The 25442-nt window shown below is 45.6% G+C and overlaps 1 protein-coding gene across 4 annotated transcripts; it reads right to left on the reverse strand.

The window, feature by feature from the left end:
• Positions 1 to 273: 273 nt before the first annotated feature.
• On the reverse strand, positions 274 to 21093 carry Ddo (D-aspartate oxidase). Of its 4 annotated transcripts, none has more exons than XM_013510893.1 (5): positions 20998 to 21093; positions 19154 to 19329; positions 16140 to 16248; positions 12562 to 12738; positions 274 to 2161 (listed from the first exon to the last, which is right to left on the reverse strand). In XM_013510893.1, the coding sequence occupies exons 2-5, from the start codon at positions 19323 to 19325 to the stop codon at positions 1594 to 1596; spliced, it is 1026 nt and encodes a 341-aa protein (XP_013366347.1). In that variant the 5' UTR covers positions 19326 to 19329; positions 20998 to 21093; the 3' UTR covers positions 274 to 1593. The 4 variants fall into 4 exon arrangements, with proteins under 4 accessions (XP_013366347.1, XP_005377943.1, XP_005377944.1 ...); XM_005377886.2 differs by having other exon boundaries at positions 20994 to 21093; XM_005377887.2 differs by having other exon boundaries at positions 20955 to 21080.
• Positions 21094 to 25442: the final 4349 nt, after the last annotated feature.

The raw sequence follows: 25442 nt of genomic DNA on the forward strand, positions 1-25442 counted from the left end.
GCGAGGCCGCAGCCTCCAAACCACGTGTGAGAACAGGTACGTGCGCTTCAGCCTGCTGTGCTTTCTGAGACGGAGCCTAGTCTGAGCAGCAGCCCTCGTTTTTATTTCTAGCATTAAAACATTGATCTCCTTTAAAATACATACTGTCTCTCGTATATGTGTGATGAGTTCACGTGTTTTCAATCTATGTTGACACGTTGCTCACACTTGAAACAGAACAATTAAATTTTGACCGTATAAACTCTAAAACCTCAAAAAACATCACTCACACTCTCCACGCTTAGTATCTATTGTTTATTTCTAGTCTAAATTTTCAAATGTACCAGTTTAATCTGAGTTGATACAATACCACCCCCTGGTGGACAGCTGCAGGAAGGAGCCCGTGCTTGATTTAACTTGAGAATTTTAATAGGTCATCTGATATCCTGGCGCCTCCGCACCCCCAGCGGAATATTCTCTTCGAAAAAAATCGCAAGCAAAGCTCAAAAAACAAAATAATAAAAACAGAGCTGTGCCGGGAGCTTTGTCTCTCTTACATTTTTACTATCGGTTTTTATACCCTCCCCAGGATATCCAAAATAGAATTTATTACCGCCAAACATGTCATCTCCCCCAAATTAAAATTAAGTTCATTTCTTCTAAAACTTTCTTACCTAGGTAGATAGCATCTCCTTTATCATCCACCTAGCCAAAAACCCTTCTGCGAATTCACAATACACAAACATTGTAAAGGAAACCTGAGCTGAGAAGCCGGGTTCAATGTATTTGACCCTGCAATTCCCAGACACGTTTTCTCATGAGCCACACTGCCCTCCTGCCTAATACTGTTCAACAACGTGCAGAATGCTTCTGGTTATACATCATTCAGAATGATTGTTCCATCTCAATCAGCAAATTAGCTCTTTGGCTGCTTATACTATTCAATCTTCCAAAGTGCTTAGATAAAGTCAACCATACCATGAGTCAGCTCTCAGTGGCTTGTAGTAATGAAGTACACAGCCCTGAGAGGATGGACCCCGGGCAGCTACTGAATTGGTGCCACATCACCTCTGTCTTCTACCATCATTACTGGCGGCAGGGAGGAAGCTGCTCCACTAATAATAGCAGTAATCTTGCTTTGTCTTCTAGTAAGTGCACTAAGTCTGCATTACATGAGCACCACTGATTTTTTTCAGAGGGACTATGATGCTTATCTGGCTATAACCTAAGAGGATCATCACAGCTCTGCAACTGACAGTGATTTCAGTGTTTGCCATATGCTATCTCCTCTCATGAATTTACGAGCCAAGAAGTATCAAAGCCTTATAGCTTTCAGCGTTCATGTAAATCAGCGTAGACCCTCAGACACCAGACCCAAAACAAATCTTACTTTATATCACCAGCATTTTAAACAGAAATACAGCTTCATGCCCTATGCTGGTAATGCTAGACTTCCCAAGCCTGCTGATACATGCTGCATCATTTCCCATTTCAAAAATAGAGAATATCTAATTAAATTTTCATGCAATAGAAAAATTATTTGAACCTGTTCTGCAGCTTAAAGTGTGCTTTGATCAATCGTGTCTGGGGCTGGTAGCTGTCCTTTCATGTCCTCTATAGCTTTGATGTCAGAGCTGGGGTCCTGAGGGCTTGGACGCACTCACTTACCAGCCTGGCAGCCTCCAGGGCACAGCCCCAGTGCACTGAGATCCCCCCGCTCCCGTGGCCGTAGTGGTGGACCACACACAACCTCTGTCCATCTCTGGCCAGGACCTCTTTCTGCAGCAGCACGCTTGGTCTGCCAGGCCGCAAGCCCACCCTCTCCTTCACGCTGTGGGCCCTGTGCAGGGAGGGCTCCAGAGCGCAACATCTGGAAAAAATATCACGGCTAATTTCTGCATCTGGGGACAGATTCCAGTCTCCTGTCTGCCTAGTTCCACCCAGGGTGACATGGGACGCACCAGGGTAGATATACACCAGCCCACTCCCATCCCGGATAAAATGCTTCACCCAGGGGGCCTGCACTTGGAGTATTTGGCCCCTCACGGGGAAAACCGTGGAGTCTCCCACAAGCTCTCGGCTTCCCAGGCCTGAACAGTTGACCACGATGTCGAAGGAGGGCTGGAGCTCCCACAGGTCTTCCACTCGCCTGCATAGGAGCAGGCCTCCGTGGGTCTTCAGCCTGGGGAGGAGAGACCACAGGAGGAGACTTAGTAGCCACCAGCCCAGCCTCTCCCAGGAAGTGAAGGACAGGAACAAACGTGAGGGGACCATCTGATGAACAAACACACCAAGAGCTTCCAGGGCCTGGGCAGAAAAAATTCCAGCTAACAACTGCCTCACGACCTCGGAAACCAGGATTCTGAAAGTTGAGCCCAAATGGAACTTACAGTATTTTGAAAATCCAAAACAAAGGACATTGCATGCCACCCCTTTTTTTCTTTCAACATTTTGTAGAGTTCCTATGTCATTCTAGATGGGAAATAAACATGAAGATGATCCGGTACTTTAAATGCCTGAGCATTTCTTTGTCCTGCCATTCACATAACACCTCCATTTACTGGCATGCTCGCAGGTTCTTTTGTATCGGTCTGTTCTCCTTAGTTAGATGGTGGCACAGGTGTCCCCCCCGTCCCCCTTTACGGGACCATTAGCACAAGAGGGACATAAAAGACTTGCAGCTGATGGGCTCAATGATGGCTGTGGTTAGGAATTATTTTGGACCAAGTATCTCAATAATGAATGAAAGAAGGGTTTAGATCTTAGAATCATTTTTTAGTGATTTTACCATTATGGTAAAATACATGTGACATAAAACTTACCATTTTGACATTTTTAGTGTACAGTTCAGTGACCCTGAGCACATCCACACTGCTGTGCAACCACCACCACCACCCGCCTCCAGAATATGTTTCAACATGCAGAGTGGGAACTCAGTAGCTGTGAAACAGTAACCACCAGCAACCTCCTCATCTCCACCTTCTAATCTTATAATTGTACTCATAAGTCACTTGGTATATATATATATATATATATATATATATATATATATATATCAGCAGTTCTGTTCAACAGATGCAGGTGGAAAATCTAGACACAAGGCACTACTAAGAGGGACAAGAATCTGTGAGACATCATGCCATTCCACAAGTGTGACAAAGGAATTGGGGGACAATGTGAGTGGCTGGCAAGGTGAAGTACATTCCAAACGTGTGCATGCTCTGCCCCTGAGAACAGTATGGTCAGGGCAGCAGTTCTGAGCACCACCTCCCTTTGAAACCAGATAAACAGAGGTTTCATGAGAGGGAAAAATAAGAAAGGACAGAAACTTCAGGAGCATAACCAAGACATGGCTGAAGGTGGTAAATGATGGCCTGGTTTGATCTCTGATTTTAAATTACAGCAAAAGAGACTCTGAAGTTCTTCCAATGCTGTATCTCCACCTCCTAGTCAGAAAGCACAAGTGAAATTTGTACTAAGATCTGTAGGAAACTGACTTCTAATACTGGCTCCTATCGGGTTAATAATATCCCTTAGTTATTGTGGGCTAATCAGGTCTCCAATCTCCCAAATGAGTGTACAGCAAAGGTTAAATAAAAAGAGGTGAATGGAATGATTTCAGAGCTCAAGGAGGATCAGAGCCCTCTCACAGAATTTGAGATTCTCTCAGGGCTAAAACCAAAACCTTCTCTGGGCGGCCCCTATTTATATGGTTATCAGAAGAAGGGAAGAAATACTCAAGAAGGGCAGAATCTCTCAAGGACTTCTCCAAGTAAGGTATTAAGTTAATCCACCCAGGAGTGAGATGACTGAGGCTATAGTCTTCATCTAGTTGGGATTGGACCCAGGTGTCCTTGGCTGTGATCTTGTCTTATCCTCTGAGGCTTTCTGGCTTCATTGGCCACTACAGGTTTTAGTAGGGATTAGTGACTCACAGAGGTTCACTTCTTATGAGTCCACCATTTCCAGACAAGGAGCTTAGGCCTTGGACAGATTCACAAGTGAACACAGAAAGCCAATTGATTAATTTAAGTCCTGCTCAGGGCTGCTTCGTGGTGGTCTCCATCAGGCTCCCTTTCTAGAAAATTCCACAGGTCAAGGAGAATAGAAAAGAACAACATTGCTGTTTGACTGCATCACAAAATAGACTTGAACTCCAACAGATCAACTTCTGATCTGTAAAACAGATTCATTTATTTATTTGTTTGTTTATTTTTGGTACAGGCAATTGAATCCAGGGCCCTTGCACTGAGCTACATACTCAACCCATCTTAATTGTTTTTTTCTTCTGAAACAGGATCTTGTTAAATTGCCCCATCTGGGTTTGAACTTGAGATCCTCCTGCTTCAGCATCCCAGTGTGCTGGGATCATAGGCATGTGCCTCCGTGCCTAGCTAAATTAGCAAATTTATCATGGAGTTCTAATTTCTCTGCAGCAGCTTTTAGGTGATCTCCATCTTTCTGCACACTTCCTTCCTCTGCAGACTCTGAGGCATTTCTAGTGTGAGTGATGTGAAGATCAGTTTGAAACCTCTGGGTTAAGTTTCTGTATTCATTCAACAAATATTCACAGAGGCTTTTCTTGGAAACATCCTGGGCTAGGCAAGGAGAACTCACAGGCTACCTCTTGCTCCATGGTGATCTGAGCCTGCTGTATACTTAGGCAGAACCAATGGCTATTTCAAGTACCAATGTCTCAAATAATAGAACTGAAGTTCTAGGCATGGGGCTTTTACCCTACACATCCTTGCCTGTTATTCTGAAAATCTATGGAAGACAGTGTGAATTTACCAGAGATGAGAAAACCAAAGCAAAAAACCTGCAAACATCAACACTTTAGGAACACAGAGAACAAAGGAAGCCTTTGATGTAACTAATAGTGGTTAAAAGAGAGAGTAGGCCGGGGCTCCTTGCCTGCTTACTTTTTTCTCTCTTTCTCAATCTCTCTTTCTCTCTCTCTCTCTCAACAGCTCAGAGATAAAAGCAGAATAGCAAATTTTATGAGCACAAGTTTTTAGCTCTCTCAGTAGAACAGTTGACAGTTTAGATTATGCTTTTTTTCGATGTATAATAATAGACAAGTCCTTTTAAAGATAAAATAACTCTGCAAGTTGTTTCATTTTGATTTTCTTAATATTAGCATAGAAAGAAGAGTAAATTAGAAGCTGGGTGTGGTGGCACACATCTGTAATCCCAGCATGCTAGAGACGAAGGCAAAAGGATAGTGAGTTCCTAGACAGCCTGGGTTACATAGTAACCCACAGAGACTCCCTCTCAAAACAACCAAAAGAAGGAAAAGAAGAACAAGAGGAGGAGGAGGAAAAAGAAGAGTACACTGTTATTTTGGTGTGCCACAGACCAACACATTGCAGTGTGATTCTAACCTTTAATGAAATAAACATCAAAAAAAGACTTTCAGGTAGGGTTTAGGGAACCTACATATGACCTTGCCAAAAGGTCTTTACTCTACAAATGACCTTGCTAAATTCTCCAACTTCTCCAAGCTTTAATCCTTCACCTCTAATGTAGGAAGATTAATACTGGTGTAACAGAAAAGGCCCTGCCTCCAGCCCTGCCCCCAGTTTCTTAGCTGCCCAGGCCCTGCCCAGTTCCTGTTCCAATTCCAGTTACTTCTATTTCTTTGAAACTGCTGATCACTATGATGCATATTATATGAAGCAATCCCCAATTGACAAGCCATTCTGCCTCTGAGATCAGGGCCTGATATTTTGGAAGTGATCCTGATCAGTGCCTGCCAATATAAATAAATCTGCCTCCAAATACTGGGTGTCATTTCAGTGTTTCTGCTTGCCGTAGCATCTGGTGTGTCAGCCGGGAAGACAGGTCATGGCTTTCTCCAGGTCCCAATGGGAAGGCACACTCTCCAGATTTCTCAAGACCTTCAGAGATCTGGAGGAAGACTCCTGGCTCCCCACCTGAGCAGCTCACATTGGACCCCAAAGGGAGGAGGACACAATCTGTCTGTCTGTCTGCCTGTCTACCTGATTCTGGTAAAACCCCCAGGGCACCCCAGTAGTCAGTCTGTCAGTCCTGCTCATTTGGAGCAGAAGAGCTGGAGCGACTCTTCACCCTCAAGGGAAGGGCAGTTGGAGTGTTTAACCTCTGAGCGCCTGTGGAATGGTCGTGTGAGTGAGTGAAACGGACAGTGTAAACAACAGGCTGCTCCGTCTGTGCACCAAGACGGGAAAGCACTGGTACAGGGGGCTGATTGGGCCCTCACCTGTGCTTCCATGGTGACTGACATCCTCACATCCTCCTTAGTAAAGTCCTGCCTAAGCCCCCTCAAGGGAAGGTGGGCATCTGAATGGTCTCTCTCTGAGGGGCACCCAACCTTTGTCTGTTGTGCCACTGCTCAAGGGTATACAACATACACCGTAGGGAGATAGAATGGGAAATAATTAATTAAAACCCACAGTCCCTGACTGCAGGTAAAGGGGCTTTTATGGAGTTAAAAATAAAACCAAACTGAATCTCAAAGAAGGAAAGAAAAGGAAAAAGAGGCCCATTCTTCCTGAGAATTCTGCCTTGACACCCTCATCAGCCACTGCAGCTGCTGCCAACACCTATAGCTTCACTCCCCACCCCCCACTCATCTACTTCCAGCCAATTGAACTGGCTCCAGCTAGCCATTGCCTGCATTTGGCCACAAAGGCCCTCCCTCTAGAGTTACACACCTATCCTGGTGAGATGACATCATCTAATTCCCACCTGAGATGATGCAACAATTCCCTCTGAGCCCCATATTTTGACTGTGGAAAAATTGGACTCTCAGCCTTGACAAAGGAGTAGAACCCTATTGGGCCTGAATAGATAGGACAGACCTCTGAGTTCTATCAAATTGGGCCCCAGAGAGCCACAGTCATTGCAAAAATGAGGGACAAACCTGAGACTTTCCTGGCAGACAATGGAACAGAACTTTCTGCCTTCAAACCTTCCCTCTGTCAAAAAGTTACCATCACCAGGGCAACTGGGACTCCTGCCTCTCACCCCTTCTGGCAGACACAAACTTACAGCCTTAGAGGACATCTCTCCACCAAGCCAGTCAGCCTCCCACTTTGTTTAACCCTGCACTCTCAATTTTGACTGTTCTCCAAGAGGAAGATGATGCCTGTATCAGCTTAAGAGAGATAACCACAATCCTGAAGTTCTGAAGACACTATTCCCAGAAGTATGAACTAAGGACTCACCTCTAGATCTAGCCATCAACTATGCTGCCTCACCTCCCTCTAACTACTGTCAGATGTCACAGGAAGCACAAGCAGGCATCCAGATCTCTGTGCCATCAACAATGCACCCATCACCTTGCACTCTGTGGTTCTAGACCAGTACACTCTTTGTGGACTGTTGTAGATTTAAAAAATGTCTTCCTCTGCTTGCAAGTTGCTCCCATAAAGTCCCTTCAACTGGGAAAAATCTAAAGAATTTCTTCTGCTGCCTTCAGTTGGCTCCAATCAGCCAGCTCCTCTTCACCTTTGAAAGGAAAGACCCTAGTTCTAGACTCAAAAGCCAACTGACCTAGACTCACCCTCCCAGAAGTTCAGAAACTTGTTTTTAAAAAAATACTTCTGAGAAATGACACAAAACCCTGCTACAATATCTGGCAGAAATTGGTTACAAGAAAGAAACTGGTTTTGCAAATTTCTTGGAGCTACTGGTTTCTATAGAATCTGGAACCTTGAGTTCACAAGAACAATGATGCTCACTCAGACTCTCAGCCCCTGGGAGTAACCAGAGTCCCTCCTGTGCAAATGTTTGGATTCAGTTACTAAGGGCTGTCACCCCCCCCCTTTGCCTCCATGCTCTAACAGCCACTGTCCCTCTAATCAAGAAAGCTGACACAGTCACCTTAGACTGAGATCTAACAGTCCAGGTGCCACATGCTGTACTGGGATGAACGGTTCTAAAAAATGGACCTTTTACAGATGCTGAGTATACCCTGTTTACAGATAGAAGTAGCTCTCTTACGAATGAAGTTCAACAGGCTAGATATGCCCTGGTCACCTTGAACAAAACTACTTTGGCCAAAACTCTCCTGCAGGGATGATCTGCACAGCAAGTTGCTTCTTAGTGCTGTATGGAAACCTGAAAATTGCTTCTTACTTCTGTATGGAAACAGAATAATCTGGTCCAGAGGCCTAAGCCCCCTCCAGGGATCCAATTGGCTGAAACGTCAACCCCATCCAGAAAAATTTTATCCAGTATTTCTGGAAGATCACAGGCAGACCTGCCCTCACTGTGTGTTCTGCAAGCTCAAGCTGCAGCACTGGCACCCATACCCCTGCAGCCAGCTCAGGCTTCAGTGTCTGTGTCACAAGTTTCAGAAACCCAGCCTTAGATCTGCTGGGAAACTTACCTGGACAGCTCTTCTAAGGCTCACTCTAAAGAGACAACACACTCAAAGCCTTGTTCTGGTCACTCTGGACACTGATCAGTTCACACACAGCTAAAGACTGAAGACCTTGTTCACAGGATTGCTCCATACCTATCCCCCATGATTTTTGTGTTTTTCAGGCTTTCCCTGGTCCCTGCTTCCCTGCTCTCCCTGCTAGCTGTGGTTCTTGTTAACTGACCTGGATTCTGCTTACCCCAGTCCTTGCTTTCCCACCTACTGCTAGCTATGGTTCTTTTTTTTTTTTTTGGCCTTAAATTCTATGGACAGTTGCCCAGAAAATAGGACAATCAGTCAAACACTTGACCAAGATTTGATGAGTGTCCAAGACACACTGGACACTCTCCTAGATCAGATTAACTCCCTCACTACCTTGCCAGAGTAATGTTACAGAACAGACAGGCCTAAATTATGTCTCTTCCTAAAAGCAATTTAGGGAAAAACTATGTAAAAAGACAATCTTGGGGACTTAGTCTAGAGCCCATCCTAGGATCACTGACAACCCTAATGTTACTACTTCTAGTTGGATCTTGTCTCAAAAGATCTCCCATAATATGCCCAGAGAAGATTTGCCAGGGAAACTAAAAGAGGGCAGAAATGTAGCAGAAAATGTCCCCCCTGGCCAGTATGCTTCAGGTTCTTAGTTGCCCAGGAAATAGTTCCTGTTCCAGTTCCAGCTGCTTCTGTTTCTTAGAAATGGCTGGTCACTGTGAGGAATAGATGTGGTAGCTGTGTGGGTACAGACTACTTTCTGGGGACCTCAGCCCACACTGGATGAGAAGGTCGTGATGTGTGAGCAGCTCCTCCAGACCAGGTGCTTTGGATGTGGTTCTGTGACCCTGCCAGGAGGAAGGAGCCATGGCACTGTATCCACTCCCCACTGGGGTCCCAGGTCCCCTTGGTGTTCCCCATCGGGGGCAAGGACTTGAGGCTAGAGGCACTGATTCTGAGAGAACGAAGAAGATTGAGCCCCACCAGGGCCACCTGGGAGCCGAGGATTCAGAGCTAGGAGGCAGACATTTCTCCCCACTGTCATGTGGCTCCAGCTTTAACTCTGAGCCCAAGGTGGGACCATGATCCTATAGTTAGTTGGAACAAGAAAAATAGAGCAAGCCTTTGAGTCATTGTGTGAAGACAGCTTGGGGAAGGCAGGGCGGGTGCTACAACATGCTATGTAGAAAGACTTTATTAGACAGAGTGGGTTTGCGATGGATTATGTAAGCATGATGAGGCATAGTCAGTTTTTAAAATTACTCTTTGCTTTCAAGCTAAAGAATGATGCCTTATTAACAGTGATGTGAAAATTAGTTATGTTCAGTCTGTTTGTCCAAAAACAAGAAAGAAAACTAAATCTCAGCAAGCAGTACTATCTATGTGCACAGATTTACAGGCGGGGGGAAAACCACTGCCTCTTCATGGTGTCACTTTATGGTGCTATCCCTCAGGTAACTTACCACAAAGTTTAAAAATGTATTTTAGGTTTGCGAGGCAATTAGATGAATAGAGCCTAATTTTAACCTGAAAATGTTATCTCACCTGACAATTACAGTCCCCACTTATCCCATTGCTATGAAATAAACTGACACGGTGGGATACACCTCTAATCCTGGTTACTAGGGAGGCTAAAGCAGGAGGTTTGCAAGTTCTAGGCCAGCTTACAAAACTTAAAAAGGCTTTATCTCCCCCACTCAAAAAAAAATTATGAAAGGACTGAGGTTTTATCTCAGTGGTAGAGCACTTGGCTAACATGCATGAGTCCCTGAGTTAAATCACTAATATAATAATAATAATAATAATAATAATAACAATAGTAATAGTCACATTTTATTTTCACACTTCTCCAAATATCTACCCCGGCCTTTTCTACTCCATGAACTCACATTAATCACTTCTAGCTCTGTTCCAGGTGGAGCAACCTCTAGTCCCTTGAAGGAAGAAGGAGTATGGATGAAGCCTAGGGACTGTAGGCCCTTCTTGGATGGGGGCAGCCATGCACCCTTAGTCCATCTAGCAAGTGGGACTGAAGGGAAGAAATCCACATCTGCAGCTGCCTTAGGACAGCTCCTGAATCCACTATGGAAGCCCACGCGGTTACTATACCTTACATGGTTACATCTGTTCCTTACAAACCATCATCAGAAAAACCACGCTCATTTTCCACCTCCATTCTTCCCCAGCTAGAGAGAAAAGGGGGTGTTTTTGTTCTGGCCTGTGTCTGGGGCCTTGTGCCTCCTGCCCATTTGGCAGGGGGTGGTGAGAAGGGGACTAGAAATCATAGGGTGCTGGGAATGTAGGCTGTGCTCTGCCAGGCCTGCTGTGCACTGGGTAGAAGGAACAGGGATCTTCTTCACACAGGAGGAGACTGTTGCAAGATGGGTATGTATCAAGCTGGGATGACCTGTTCCACTGCTGATGTACAATACAGGTATGTACTTCTGTACAGCTGCAGAGAAAATCACACAAGTCAGAGCAGGTGGGAGAACACAGATACTGGAAAAGGAAAAGATGGGAGAGAGAAGGCCTTCCCCAAGAAAGGCACTGAGAGGCACTACCAGAGAGTGGGAAAGGAGGTAAGGGGAGAGCCCAGCCTGGTGCCTCTGTGGTCAGCCCAGGCTTCCTCAGGGCCACAGGATGAGGCATGGGTCCAGAAAGAAATCAGTGGGCCTGAACTACAGGCCCCAGCACAGAAAAGCCACCCAGCTCTCTGGATGGCAGCAAAGGCAGCAGATTCTGGTCTCTCCAGGAAAATTTATTAAGGTCGGCTGCCCAGTGGGAGACTTACAGCCTGTACGATTCATTTCCTAGAAGGGACAAGTGCAAAGACAGCAGAGTGCAGCTCTACCATCCAGAGATACAAAATATGACCTGCATGTGAGAGGAAACCTCAGGAGGTTTTTTGTTTGTTGGTTTGTGCTGGATATGACTGAGCATTATTGGAGGAGATTTTCTCTTCTGATTTTTAAAAATTACTAAAGATCTAAGTTGTGATAAAAGATTCTTCCTGGGAGTTGATGTCAATTTGGCTGAAGCCGCTGTTGCGTGCTTGCTGAGAGAAATGTTCGTTTTTTGAGTCAGGAACACTGAAGGCGGAACACTTGCATTGTGTGTGAGAGGCGTAGGAGGCAACAAAATAGACCCTGCGTGTGGGGAACAGGCAGGGATTGTGCAGCTGCCCATCTGGGTCTGCCTGGGGGAGGCGTGTGGGCGGCAGGACACAGTGTGAGCTCCCACCCACTCGCCGCCACACCGTCCAGACCCCCCTGGCTTGGAATCCTTGCACTGGAAGGCTTGTCCTGGGCTGAGTGCTCTCTGACCTGCAAAGCTTCTCATGAGAGAAAAGGGGATGGACGCCCCTCTTCCTCCACCACACTGGCCATCTGGCTGGACACTGGCTCTCATTCTGAACATGCAAATATTCCACCATCCGAGAAAATCCACATTCAAAGCACTTCTGATCCCAAGCATCTCAGATGAGGGATATTCAACCTGAACACATTTGGGGACTGGAGCAGCTGATATTTCACAACCTGCCTGCAGCGTCCAGACTAAACAAAGAGAGAGAGTTGTTGACAGGTCTCAAAAAGCACACTCTTGATGTGCTTCCCAGCTAGAAACAGGAAGGCCTGAAAACCAAGCCAAAATGCAACTTCAAGGCATTAAGGACTGAGCTGAGCTTAAGTCCTCAAACTGAGAGTTCTTATTCATGACACAAGAGAACAACGAAGCTATTTTTTTACCAACAATAAGAAAAATCAAAAGTCATTTATGTAAACATAAGATTTTCTCACCTAAAGAACTAAAGAAAATTGTGTCATTTTGTGCTGGAAGCAAGGTCTCCAACTTCTCCTTTTTATAAGATGAGATAAGATGAGAAAACTAAGAAACGGTTTCAATGCGCAGATGTTATGGGGGTAGGCGGGCAAAGTAGACGTCTCACCAAAAACAGACATAAAACACATCCCTGTGCATGATGTGCACTTCGTCCTTGTGACACAAATGCTATCTTCAGCCTGTTTCACAAAGCCAGGGCCTAGCCAGTGCGAGCAGCAAGATACAATGTAAAAGAGCCCTGTGGGACCCCGGAGAATTTCCAGTCAGTGTTTTATGAATAGCTGTGAAGTTATTTATGGCTGTGACAGATAGGGAAGCAGCAAAGAGCCCTTTTAACTGACCTTTTCTCCAGCCACGGGAGGTAGACAGAGGTTTCGCATTTCAGGGTGGTAAAAGCGTGACCAAACACATGTTGGGGGAATTTCTTCAGCTCTGCCTCAGTCATCTTTCGAAATCCCAGAACCGCGTCAGCCCAGAATGGCACTTGTTCTGTAGGAATACTCCGAAATATCTGCCAACTCAAACACAGGGAGTGGAAGTTTTTCCTGAAATTTTGTGACATAATGTATTTCTGGTAAGCTCCATTTGACAGTCCCTGAGGCATAAGAAAAGGTACCTCTTCTAAATACAAAGAGAAAAGGATCTATTCTTCTGTTCTCTGGGGTTTAGATAACGTAGAAGCTAAATTTCAGGTGTTTGCAATTGGAGAAGAAGGCATTTTAAAGTAACGTGCACCTGAGGTTATTTCAGATTGTGCTGGCCTGCACATACTGAAAGAAATAAAGAAATAACAAGAGTATGCCTTTCTTAGAACATGCATTTTTGAGGAAAGGTTCTTCTGTTTTCACAATGGTTTACGTATGTTATAAACAAAACAGCAAAGGTCGGCCTCAGTTTTGAACAGGATATCTAAGTGGGAATAATTTGCAGCCCTGCTTAGATGCACAATGTGCAGGAAGCAGGGGTACAAGTCATGAGTTAAACTGTAGGTCATCAAGTCTGACTCTAGGACTGGAAAAAAGCCAAGGGTTGTGCGGAGCAACCCTGTCGCATCACAGTTTGTTGGCAGAGGATGAGCCTGGAGTGAGAGTGGGTGTTGACATGCAGCCTCCAACAATGTGACCAATAGATGCTACATGTGTGCTGGATTTATAAGGGTTGGGTTCTTTCCATCAGTATATCCAACCATCACTGCTCTGAAAGAGCAAGAATCATAATTTGAGTGCTAATGATGTAGCCCTGAAGGTGTCGGCATGTGTATCTCCAAGTGATTCATTCAAAGCAGTCCCCAGGAAAGTACAAGTCATGTTACTGCACAGTTCCTGGTTTTTGCATTGGTCCTCTTCCCATCACCTCACTCTGCACACTCTCTGGCACAGGCCAGACATGCAGACGGCTACACCTCCAGCTCTGCCTGCCTGCCTGCCTGTCTGTCTTTCTCCCTCTTCTCTCCTCTACCTCTCCCTCACACCCGTGTATCCAAGTCAGAAAATGGTACTTGTACACTCGTGTGCTAATGCCAGATACTGGAGACTCATCCTTGATTGTTTCTCCCCTCCACTCCCTGCACCATCAACTGTCAAATCCTATCATATCTCCTCTTCAGCGTTTCTCAAACCCACCCACTGTCTGTCCCTACTCTCAACCCTCAATCCATCCCAATCTGTCAGCATCCCTCCTCCCACAAATCCATTCTCTACAGAACAGATGAAATATAATCAGTTGCTTCACTGTGTAAAATCCTGAAGTGCCTTCCCTTTGCTGAACTTTCTTTAGTGTCTCTGACACGAGGCAGTGGACTAGGACTCAGGTCTATGCTTGCGCTGCTCCTTCAACCCAGAATGCTCTCCCCTCAGTCTCTCATTTTTGTCTTTGTCTCCCGCCCTTCTACAATGTCACTACAACATTCATCTTGAGGATTTCTGATGAAGCATGTTTCCCTGTGAGGAGTCGCATAACTTCCGAGAGCAAGTTTCTTGGCAGACACAGGATCCCACAGCACTCTGCACTCTCCCCTTTGACCACTCATATTCTGTTCCTTCTCTACCTGTGACCACAAACTACATGAGGGTGGGAATGAGTGCGTTTTCCTTAAAGTCTCTTAGTGCGCATTTATTAATCATCTACCACACACTAAGTAACATTACCGAGTTGCTCACTGCAATATCCCTAATACCTAGGGGAATAACTGGTTTTAAATAAATGGTTTTAAAGGAATGAATAGATGGACAAGGCTATATACTTATACCAAAGATGCTCAGCACATTTGTGCAGTTTTCATCTTGACAGGACGTATGAATTTTGTACAAGGCTGTTTCCAAAAATTATGTAGAGCCAATGCTTGTGAATTATAATAGTTCTTATTGATTTTGGATGACAAAAAGTATGACCCTAGCACAAGAAGAACAATTTCTATATGTGGCTCAACAACTGTTCTAGAATAGTGACAGAGAGGTGTTCATCTATGGCTCGATACAGAAGCAAAACCGCTGTGTTGGGTCAGGGCTTCTGGGAAACATGGCATCAATATAATTTTGATTTTTACTCAGTGAAGAAAGGCAAGAAGGAATGGGTAGACACCCTTCTGATCAGGCATGTGCATACACAGCAGAAATGTCAGTGAGCAGCTTCCTGAAAGGAGGAGATGGGCAGTATTTTTAAATAGTTTTAGTGGTGCAGACACGTCGTTTGAGGAACTGAGTAAAAGGCAAATACCCCTGTGGGCTTCTGAAGGGTGAAGGCACAACTGTTTTGTCACACAGGGAAACACAGATGACATGTGTCTTGTGTCACATAATGGCACCAAGACAAATGAAAAGTGGTAGAATGCTTAGTGGTCTGTTTAAGGAGATGTAGAGGGGGAGAGAGGAAAGGTAGAGGGGATGAAACAATTAAGATGTGTTATGTCCATGTAGCAACTTCCACGAGGAATGTCAGCGTTCTGTACCACACACGTACTAATAAACTAAAATGAAAGAGAAGATGTAGAAAGATATTTTCATATTTTAAGTGATACTTTGTGTTAAAAATGCTGAAATGATTTATTTTCAAACTTTCATTAAAGCCAGGCATGGTGGTGCATGCCTGTAACCCCTCACTTGGGAGGCTGAGGCAGGAGGATTACCATGAGTTTGAGGCTAGCCTGGGCTACACAGTGAATTCAAGGCCAGCCTGAACTACGTAGTGAGACCCTGTCTCAAAAACAAAACAGAGAAATGCAAACAAAACAAAAACCCTTTTATTTAGTTATGTAGGTCTCCTACAATCACATGTTAAAAATCTTACAGAAGTGTGCTAACCATTTCAAAAATATTTTGTTTTCCCAAGTGGCATTTAAAAGATAACTTTAATGACCTACAAAAGGTACTTCTTTGAAACACCTCATTCTTACCGGATAGAAAATAAAGATGTCTGTCTCTCCTGGAGCTCTGTACTCATTCCAGTATCATCCCTGTCTGCCTACCATCTCCCCACATGGCCCAAACTCAGCATTTACCTGCTCTCTAGGGTGTTTGGTTTGAGTTTTGGTTTGAGTTTTTTGCCATACATGTACCTTAAAATCACTACACATTCGCTGAGGAAACACAAAAAAGTATTTATGATGAGAAATTGGCATGGTATTGTTAAAAATCTAATACTAGGGGCTAAGAATTTAGCTCAGCAGCACAGTGCTTGCCTGGCAAGCACAAGGTCATGAGTTTGATTCCCAGTACTGGAAAAAAAAAAAAAAACCAAAAAAAAGAAAAAAAATCTAATACTAGAATTTGTCTTCCTCAAGATCCTTAGAATAAAGTCCAAAATGTCCTTTCCAAACCCTCCCAAACTAATTCACCACAGATACTCAAAAGTATTTTATGTTGAACGCTATAATCGTCAGATTCTTCTAAGTTCTAAAATAACCTCAGCTTCCCTCTCTTACCCAGAGACCAGGTGAACCCCAGCATCTACAGCTTCAGCGGAGCTGGCGATGGAGGACAGGTGATTGAAGGTCTCTCTGAACCACCGCTTCTGCGTGTCGATGGGTGTATCTGTAGTTGGGGAGGAAGGCAAAGAGACAGAAAGGAAAACTATGATGATGATTATGCTTATGGAAAGCTCTTCCTTAGAAAGTAGGAAAAAAGTAAGGAGTCATGGAAAAGCGTTTAGGTCAATTACCCCAGTGGTGGAGGATGCTGTGGCAACCAGCTTTGAATACTGTCATGTGCTATCCAAGTGTGCTCACACGACCATTAAATCTATGGAGGGCAACAGGCCATGCAGGGCAAAGCTTAAAACGGGAGCCACCTGGGAGGTGCTCTTTGGCACAAGGTATACTCCCAAGGTCCCTGGAGGGTCCCGAGCCAGCCTGAGCAACAGTAAGTTCATGGCTGAGATATCCAGCTGGACACATACTTGAGATGCCAGGAGAAAGCTCAGGGTCTCTGTCCTGGGGGCTGAAAGTATGATGGGTGGTGGGCAGGGGTTTTATAGGGCCCAGGCCACCAGGACAGAAAACAAACTGCATCAATTTGGAAAGCCCAGGGGTCACACTCCTAATACAAGGAAACAAGACCTGCACTATGGAGGTAAGCTCTGCAGGGCAAATTTCCCCACCAGGGCTGCAGTACCCCCACACAATGAAATCATGGACCAAAATCAGCAAGTCACTGTGGGAACCACAGCATTGCCCAGGCATCTCTGCCCATGCACAAGGGATTGCACCTGGACACATCTTCTGGAACAGTGACAAGCCTTTGAGAGAGAAAGGAAAGAAGAGGCATGGCTTCAGCCCTAAAGCAATAATGTCCAGTGCAGACAGAGAGAGCGAGCACAACCCACAGGCACAGACAAATTCAACTGTGGGTGAAGGCTGTGGCCATCCGGTTCTGGGGGATGGCTATGAGGGAGTCCAGGGTCAGACCAGGGCCTGGGAACAGCAACCTTGAGGGAGCTGCGGCAAAGGGGCTGTTGGGTGCGTTCCAGTTGGAGAGGTATCCCTGAAATTCATGGGATAGACAGAAAGACTCAGAGACACTCTACTCCCCAGACAACCCCCTTTGGTCAATGAAGGAGTATCAGCAACCAGGTTATAAAATAATTCACTTTCTACAGAACTGACGAATGTTTTAAATACTGGATCTACCCTGTCATCTTTGCACATGTGCTGTTGTGAATTCCATTGTATTCCCAAATTGCAGGCAAAGGTTACTGGCTTAGAAATAAGCAGAAATAAACGATAGCTGCAGAAAGAGCTATGCTAGACCTCAAACAGATAACAGATAACCCCGATAATCTATGCCAGCGTGGAGGAGTACTGAATGCATCCCTTCATTCCCACCCCAAACTTAAAACAGTGGCCAAGATTCACATGATGCAGAAGTCATCCCTGAAGAACAGACAATTTCAGCCCAGCAGTGGGCTGAACAAGCCTTGGGATCTAATTCATGTTCAAATGTGGGAAAGGAAAACCGTGGCAGAGTGCAGGGAATAATCGCAAGTGCTGATGTAGTGGTGTGTGCTGGGTACTCTTTTGGGTGCTCTGTATATAAACTCACTTAATCCTTACAACCACCATATGGGAGAGGCATGGTCCCCATGTAGCCGTGGTGGCGAACCTAAGGCACACATGCTGCCGCAGCCTATTTGTATCATTGAAAGCTCTGAAAGGTTCGCCATCACTGCCAGGTGGTATTGACATTTGTGAAGATAGGAGATATTTACTCCTGGGACTAGACTGAATTCTGTCGAGGAAAGAACCTCAAAGAGAAGACCAAAGTCTTTAGCAGCACCAGAGAAAGACCCTGGTTAGGACACCCAGGTGAAGAGAAAACACTGGCCTCCACAGTCTAGACCTTCAGAGGAGCCTCCCTCTTCAATGATCTGTGCAACCAGGTAGCTTCTGACCATTCACTCAGGGTGGGTGCAAGTCTAGGGGCTCTAGGGAATGGTCACAAGAGGTCTAGACAAAGACAGCACCTCGCGTGAACTAGCACCCAGTTCCTGTGCTTGTTTCCGGCCAGGGAGCTCAAGTTGCGACCAAGTTCCTGATGCAGCCAAGCTCTTGGACACTGGGTCACTGCCCTCCCCGCCCTGGTAGAACATGGACTGATTCCCTGATAGGTGAAACGGTGGCATCTGGAATGGGAAACACCAAGCACAGGCAAAGGCAGCGATATGAGCTGAAAACAGGAGCACGGGAAACACGCAGCCTCGATGCTGAGGTCCCACCTGCTCTCCCCGGTCCTTCTAGACTGCTGAGCCCAAGCTTTCACCCTCCCCAGGAAGGAGACTGGAAACTTCTTCCCTGGGAACATGCCCCACACCAGAAGAAAGACTTGAACATGATGTCAGAAGGCCTCTCCTGCTAAACGGCCCTGGCATCTCACACTAATGAAGCTCACAGGCAATAAGCTCTGGGAAACTCCTGTTGCCTTTCATGTCCTCAGGCAGGCCAAGGAAATCTCTGTCATGAGGACATCATGACAGAAATGAGGACATCATTGTCAAGAAAAATGTAACTTGGACACAGAAACTGTGCAGGGATGAGCGTGGTGGTGCACACCAGTAATCCTAGCACTTGGGAGGCTGAAGCAGGAGGATCATTGGGAGATTGAGACTGGGCTATACAGTGAGTTCAAGGCTAGTCAGAGCTGCATCATGAGATCCTGTCTCAAAAGACAAAACAAAAACAAACAAAAAAGGAAACTATGCATTATTAGTACCGTCAGAAAGAAAAACAGAACACAATGCTCAATGCACGTGTGATGTGAGCAAAATGAAGCCTTTGCTTCTCGTGCTGCTGCAATTTGGAAATTGTTTCTGTACTGCGGCCTCACTGAGCCTTTCCCAGCAGACCATCGAGAGGAGGTCACAGCTGCAGGACGCTTCCATAGCGGCCTTCTGGGCGGACAGACTTCCGCCTGTGTATCAGAGGAGCTGAGATCCCTCTCTCACCTGGATATGCATGAGGAATGAGGATCCCGGCAGCCACATCACTGGTGGTGTCCGGAGTAAACTTGTCCGAGATGATGGTGACGGAGCACTGGGGGACCAGCTGGGAAATGCACACAGCAGTGGAGAGCCCTATCACGCCCGCTCCAACGACAGCGATCCGCACCGTGTCCATGGGCCTGCAAGGAGGGAAACGGGGCTCGTTGTAGGGAAGATTCCCTTCAGGCAGGTTAGCCCTGACCATTCTTCCCTAGGCTGGTGGCCTCTCAGAATAAGACCTTTCCAACTGGAATCCCTTGTGGACCACAGTGTAGCGAACACTCTTTCCCCTAGGTACTCGCCCGAGCAGCCAGGACTTGCCTGTAGCACACACCAGTAAGTCGGTCTGCATTTGGGAGATTTCTCCTCCTTCTACCCTGTCCTGAGCTTGTTCCCTGAGGTAACCGGCTGGGGGAGGTCAGAGAGAGAGGAAACCAAGGCAGGGAAAACAGCAGAACTGTGGCCTCTGTCTGCAGAACTCACTGCGGAGCAGCACGAGAGGGAATGGCCCTGAGCAACCTGGACCTCAGCTCTTGGCCTTTACGTGCTTTCTCGGATTGATCATTCAGCATCTTGTCCCCTTGCCCACCTCCCTGCCTCTGTCACCGCCTACCCCTGCCCCACTCCTGCTCTGCCTGGCTCCTGGCCACCCCCCCCTTGGACAGCCTGCTTCTTGTCAGGAGCTGGTTCTGGTAATCTGGTAACCTACAGGGTAACCTGTGCCTCAAGGGCCTCATTTGTAAGAAATTGGATAAATTCTTATTTCCTCCCGCAGGTATCGAACAAGAGAGGCCGGAGAGGCTGCCTGCTAAGGGACACCTTGTAGAAACACAAGGGACAATGGCTGCGCATCCCGAGCCAGCCATGGGTGTGGAAGCTGGAGTGGCTGAGGCCTCAGCGCCAGGCCAGCCTTTCCCCGGGGCAGTGGAAGGCCACACCGGACGCTGTCCTTGCCTGCCTTGGGCCCTTGCCTGCCTTGGCTGCCCTGTATATCTTTCCCTATTTGCTCCTGCTCTCTGTCTGATTCAGGTTCAAACCCTAGAGAGAACAAATACAAGTGTTCCAGTTAGTCATTGCCACCCTTTGGGGCAAAGTTCTAGCATTAGGCCAACTGATGGGGCTAAGTCAGCCTTCAAATCTCCTGCACTGGGCATAATCCCCCTTCCCCCTGCAAGAGCAATGGTCAGGAAGAAGGGTCACGTGGAACAAGCCGTGCCTCCACACATAGAGATGCACCTTTGCTCAGGAGGGCTATGGGCAAGGCAAACGGGGTGGAGTCGGCTGTCAGTGGACTCCACCACCTGTTCTGGCTCTCAAAGTCTGTCTTCCTATATACTTTAAAGCCTTGCAGTGAGGTTTAAAGTCCATTATTTCTAATTCTCAAGCAGCGTATGCGTTTCCGAGGCCACTGGTTAATCTAGGCAGGCTAGCTGAGAAAAAGCAGGAATACAGAAACAGAGGGAAGACAAGAGAAAGGTTTCGTGCCATCCAGTGGGGAAGACGTGGGCAGCATGGCCCTGTGCGTGCTGCCTGGAGGCAGAAGGCAGACGCCCTGCCCTGGCTTTACTATTTCATATTAACTTCCCCTGCCGCACGCTTTCTCAAAGTACAGTAGCTCTAATACATTAACTTGGGAGTGAAAGTTATCTGCAGCTAAAGTAACCTGCTGCCAGAGGGGAGAGGACCGAGCTAGCAGGGCAGGGTATGCCCTGGAGCAGTGATCTTTTGACCCCACTAAAACACCCCCAACCCCTAGACCACACACCGAATGAGCCGTGCACCCAGAGCAGGGGAATCTGAGTACCTGCCTCTGGAAAAGCAGCCTCGGGACACGCCAAAGGCTCTGGCACCAAAACTTGTTTTCCAGCGTCCGCTTGGTCAAGTGCCCCGAGAGACAGAAGGAAAGCAAAACTGCTTCCCATTGGGGAATTTATTAAGGACATTCGCTCTAATCTTACTCTCCATTGGCTCATGAACTGTGTCTCTCTCACTGATTCCCTAGGTTAAAGGAACAGGTGACCTCATCTTGTGAGCTCCCCGGAGCTGTGTCTCTGCCAGGTCCCCAGAGCTGGGTAGCCCCTGGCAGCCCTCGCCTATCTGGCTCAAAAGCCCTGCATCTCTCTGCCAGCCTGGGGTTTCTCCAGCTGATTTATGTGTGTGCTAAATAACGGGTGGTCTTTCCAGCATCCGGCAAGGTCCAGCCAGAGTAAACGTCGCTTATCTCTGGACTACCCAGCATTAGCCACCCCTCTCCCCTGGGTGCAGATCCTGCTGGCCAGCTGTGGGGGCAGGGCAGACACTGGAGTGAGGGCCATACACGGAATGTTGATTACTACAGTGGTGGCCTGATCTCAGCTGGAAAACTTATTCAAGAGATAATTTAAGATAGAACCCAAATATTTAAAGAAGGTAACCAGTGTTTGCTGAGTGTCTAGTACGGGCTGAGTGCTGTGCACTTTCATGTGAAGTTTAAGCTCAAGCTAGACAGGACACTGATTTCCAGGGAGGCAATTTGATGCCTCAAGCCAGTGATTATAATATTTTAACTAACATAAAATATTTACCATTAGACTTTTGCTAGCGCAAAGTAGGAGCTACATACCATTATTATGTCCCCCATTCTACAGGTGAGTTCAATGATGTGGCAAGACAATAAGAGGGGTCCAGGATTTCCTCAGTGGCAGAGCCCAGTCTGAGTATCAGACTCCAACCCTCAAGCTCATAACCAAACTTGCACTTCATTATCAGGAGTGCTGTCAGTCTTACCTTGAGAGTCACCTAACTTCTGAGTTTGCTTCTCCTTTTGTGAAGCAGGTATTTAATGTTATTTAATCTCCTATTCCCATGAGGGACATTTGGTTGTGATCTTGAATTTTCAAATGAGAAGACAGCAGTAATGAGAGCTTGGACTGTTTAAGGAAGACGCTTACAGCCAGGCTTTTTTATTCACAGGCCATCATTGTCTATTAAGGTCAAGTTAGTTCAAGGACCTCGGTTAGAGAGGACTGAGTAGCAAGGTTGTCCGCCTGAAGTTGACCTACTTGTACGTAGTTTTCTCTCTGAGCTTTCCAATGCTGTGGTAAAGTAACCCTTGAAGTATTTACAATCAAAAACAGATCTGATGGGCTATGACTAGGTTCCAACTATTATAGATATAGAACATTACTATTTTCCAAGTATAAAATCTAAAGGCTGCTCATATTAAAAATCTTCAGGCAGTGAACTACAATTGGCTTCCTGCATGATGAATATTTGTAAATTGCTGCAGTGAAAAGCATAATTATTCTCTCCTTCAAGAAAGTTTGTTTTTCATAATCAATACATGTTCCAGTACAAAACGTGGGAGTCAGGAGTGACGGTGATTACCTCTGATTCCCTGCTAAAGAGAAGCAGTTACTCTGAGGCAGGAGTGAAAGACAAAGTCTTTATGTTTTGCTGATGATAAAAGAAAGGACAATCGAGCAGGACTAAAATCCAGAGTTCAGAGGGTGGGAGAAAGGAAACTGCTTCACCCCTTGACCACGCTAACCCCACCCCCACCTCAGATCTGGCGCCAGGATATCTTGGAAAAGAACTAGGCTGAGGGAGGGAGCAAGGGCCACTCAGAGACAGCCTGGGTTATTAAATAAGCCCATAGCCAAACTATCCTCCCCACTGGGCATGGCAAGTAGACAAATCCGATCCAGGCACTCAAAGAAACCGAAAACAGAACAGGGTAAAATTTCATAATCATGTACTAGCACTCCTGTCCCCAAAGCTGGCAGGTAGAAGACACCAACAGAGAGAGAAGGTCACCCTGACACAGACAATTTTAATAATAATAATATTAATAAGCCACCTATTTTTCCCACATTCAAAAGGAATGTGGCACACGGAACATTTAGCACCCTACCCACAATTGTCAGTGGGCTCCCACGGAGAAAGGGGACACCTGGGAGTGCCTAGCAGAGAAGGCAGAAAGAAGAGAATAGTTGTGCCTCAAAATAAGAAAGTAACAAAGCAACCTTGTGACTCCTGGGAGCCAAGAGAGAGAAAGTGCTCCCTCTTGTGGTTTCTGTGGGCAAAGCTGACAGTTAATCAGTCCCAGGGATCGTGGTCTTTCTTATGTGTAACAGGCAAGAAAACCCAGTGAAGGGAAGACATAGAAAAGTCCACGACACTCAGCCTCAAATCAATCAAGACATTGGGACACGGAGGTACACAGGGGGCACGCCCGGAGCTCAAACCAGGACACAAGTTAGGAGGGGGCTCACTGTGGACAAGCGATGGTCTGCACAGGAGGAAGTTGGTGGCTAAGGGAACAAGGCAGTGACACCTGAAGAGCGAATTCTGTGGGAACACGGGGTTTCTGCTATAGCAATGTGCAGAGGTTTATTATGATATCTATAGTTACTCTGAAAGTTGTAGTTGCTGTACCTCTCTAATTTGTTGGATTGGGGCTATTCTGGTTGGTTTGTATTGTTTCTGGGTTCTTTTCTTTTTCTTTCTATTCTCTGTGTTCATTTTTCTTACTCTTCTTTCTTTTGCTTCTACTTTATTGGTATTGGATGATTATAATGCTCGAAGTGGCAAAGGCTCCACTTAACCTACTCCCTCTCCTTTGACCCTTCCATCTTCTTGTTCCAGTCCTTCCCTACCACTATCTCACCTTCCTGCCTCCTCCCAACTCCTCTCTATCAATCTAATGGCGTAAATTTACACAGGAGACTGTAGAACTTCATTAAAGAATAGAAATTGCCCAGTGCTATGAATTAAACAGTTCCCTTTAAGGGTATATCAGGGCAATCCTTAACAAAACTGGACTTAGAGGAACCAAGCAAAACCAAAAAGAAACCTATTAATGGGTACCAGCAACCATGATCTTCTTCAGTCTCTAAATGTGTTGCCACATCCTTGTGACTACATAGTTTTTCAAACAACCCCCTACACCTCCTCCCTACCCCAGGTAGAAAGCAACTCCAACAGAGGCCAATTCCTACCTATTTTAAATCTATTGACATATGTCTTATCTTCTCTTCCTACTGACATACCTCTTTCCCTTACCCTTCCTCTCCACGTCCTCACACCTCACACATCCCAGCACAGTATATTCTGTAAAGGGCATTAACAAGTGGCAAAATTATCAGAACAAGCTTAAATGTTTATGACTGATGTATGCTCAGTTCTGCTGACATTGTTATAACCAATAGAAATTCTTTCCTTACAACATAGTGACAAGGTCCAACCTAATTAAACTGAAATCTTGTAGGAATGAACATTATCTCTAGGCACATAAAGCCACAGACACATCACTGAAAAACAGATTTTAACTAAAGATATCTTCATAACAAGAAACTCTCCTCATTCTATTTGGCCTCTACTCTTAGCATCAAAAAAAAATTATATAGATTAGATATAGATATAGATAGATATAAATGCAAACACAGGAACATGAAAAAAAAAAAAAAGGCAGCAAAAAGCCCTCAAAGTCTCTTTACTCCCCCAAAACAAATCCAAGGGGCACTGATGGAGAGGAAAGTAAACATGAGGTAGCAGAGCTTTACAAGACAATTAAAGAGGAGCTAAAGAAATTCGGTGAGTTCAAAGAGGACACAAGACAAAAGGTGATGGAACTAACATACAAACCAACCAATGTAGATACGAGAAGAAAAAATGAAAATTGAAAGAGCTGCCTGATATGGTGCAAGACATGAATGATGAATTCACCATGAAATAGATTGCACAAATATGTGTCATATAAAAATTCTAGAAATAAAAAATTGTATAGAATTTATAAGTTGCCAGAATGACCAGTGTGAAGACAGGGTTTCTGAAGTCAAGGATAGAATGGAAAAATCACAATGAACTACTCAAAGAAGACTTAAAAGATGATAAGAGAACAAAAAAGCTCATTTGACAGCTACTAGATGATGTTGAGAAAACCAATGTAAGGCTGATTGGAGTTAGAGAAAAATAAGAAGACTGCACATATGGAATAAAAAAATCTATTTACAGAAACCACAATAGAAAACTTTCCAATGGCAGGGGACATAGCTGAGTGGCCTAAGTGCTTGCCTGGCAAGCCCGAGGTCATGAGTTCGATTCCCGGTACCAAAAAAAAAAAAAAGAAAAAGAAAAAGAAAACTTTCCAAGTATGAGGAAAGATTCAAAAATAAAATTAAGGGAGGCTTATAGAACACCAATTAACTACAGTGAAAAAAGAAGCTGGCCATGACACATCATAGTCCAAATATGAGTTGTCCAACAAAAAGAC

Source organism: Chinchilla lanigera, unplaced genomic scaffold (genome assembly GCF_000276665.1).
Source record: "Chinchilla lanigera isolate Chin_1 unplaced genomic scaffold, ChiLan1.0 scaffold00010, whole genome shotgun sequence".
Taxonomy (NCBI): Eukaryota; Metazoa; Chordata; class Mammalia; order Rodentia; family Chinchillidae; genus Chinchilla; species Chinchilla lanigera.

Excerpts from the sequence above, each read along its gene's own strand:
- Ddo (XM_013510893.1), bottom strand. The coding sequence starts at position 19,325 with ATGGACACGGTGCGGATCGCTGTCGTTGGAGCGGGCGTGATAGGGCTC. Across the intron at positions 16,249-19,153 it reads CATTCCTCATGCATATCCAG|ATACACCCATCGACACGCAG; the intron begins GTGAGAGAGGGA and ends CCCCAACTACAG. Across the intron at positions 12,739-16,139 it reads GGGGTTCACCTGGTCTCTGG|TTGGCAGATATTTCGGAGTA; the intron begins GTAAGAGAGGGA and ends CCTGTGTTTGAG.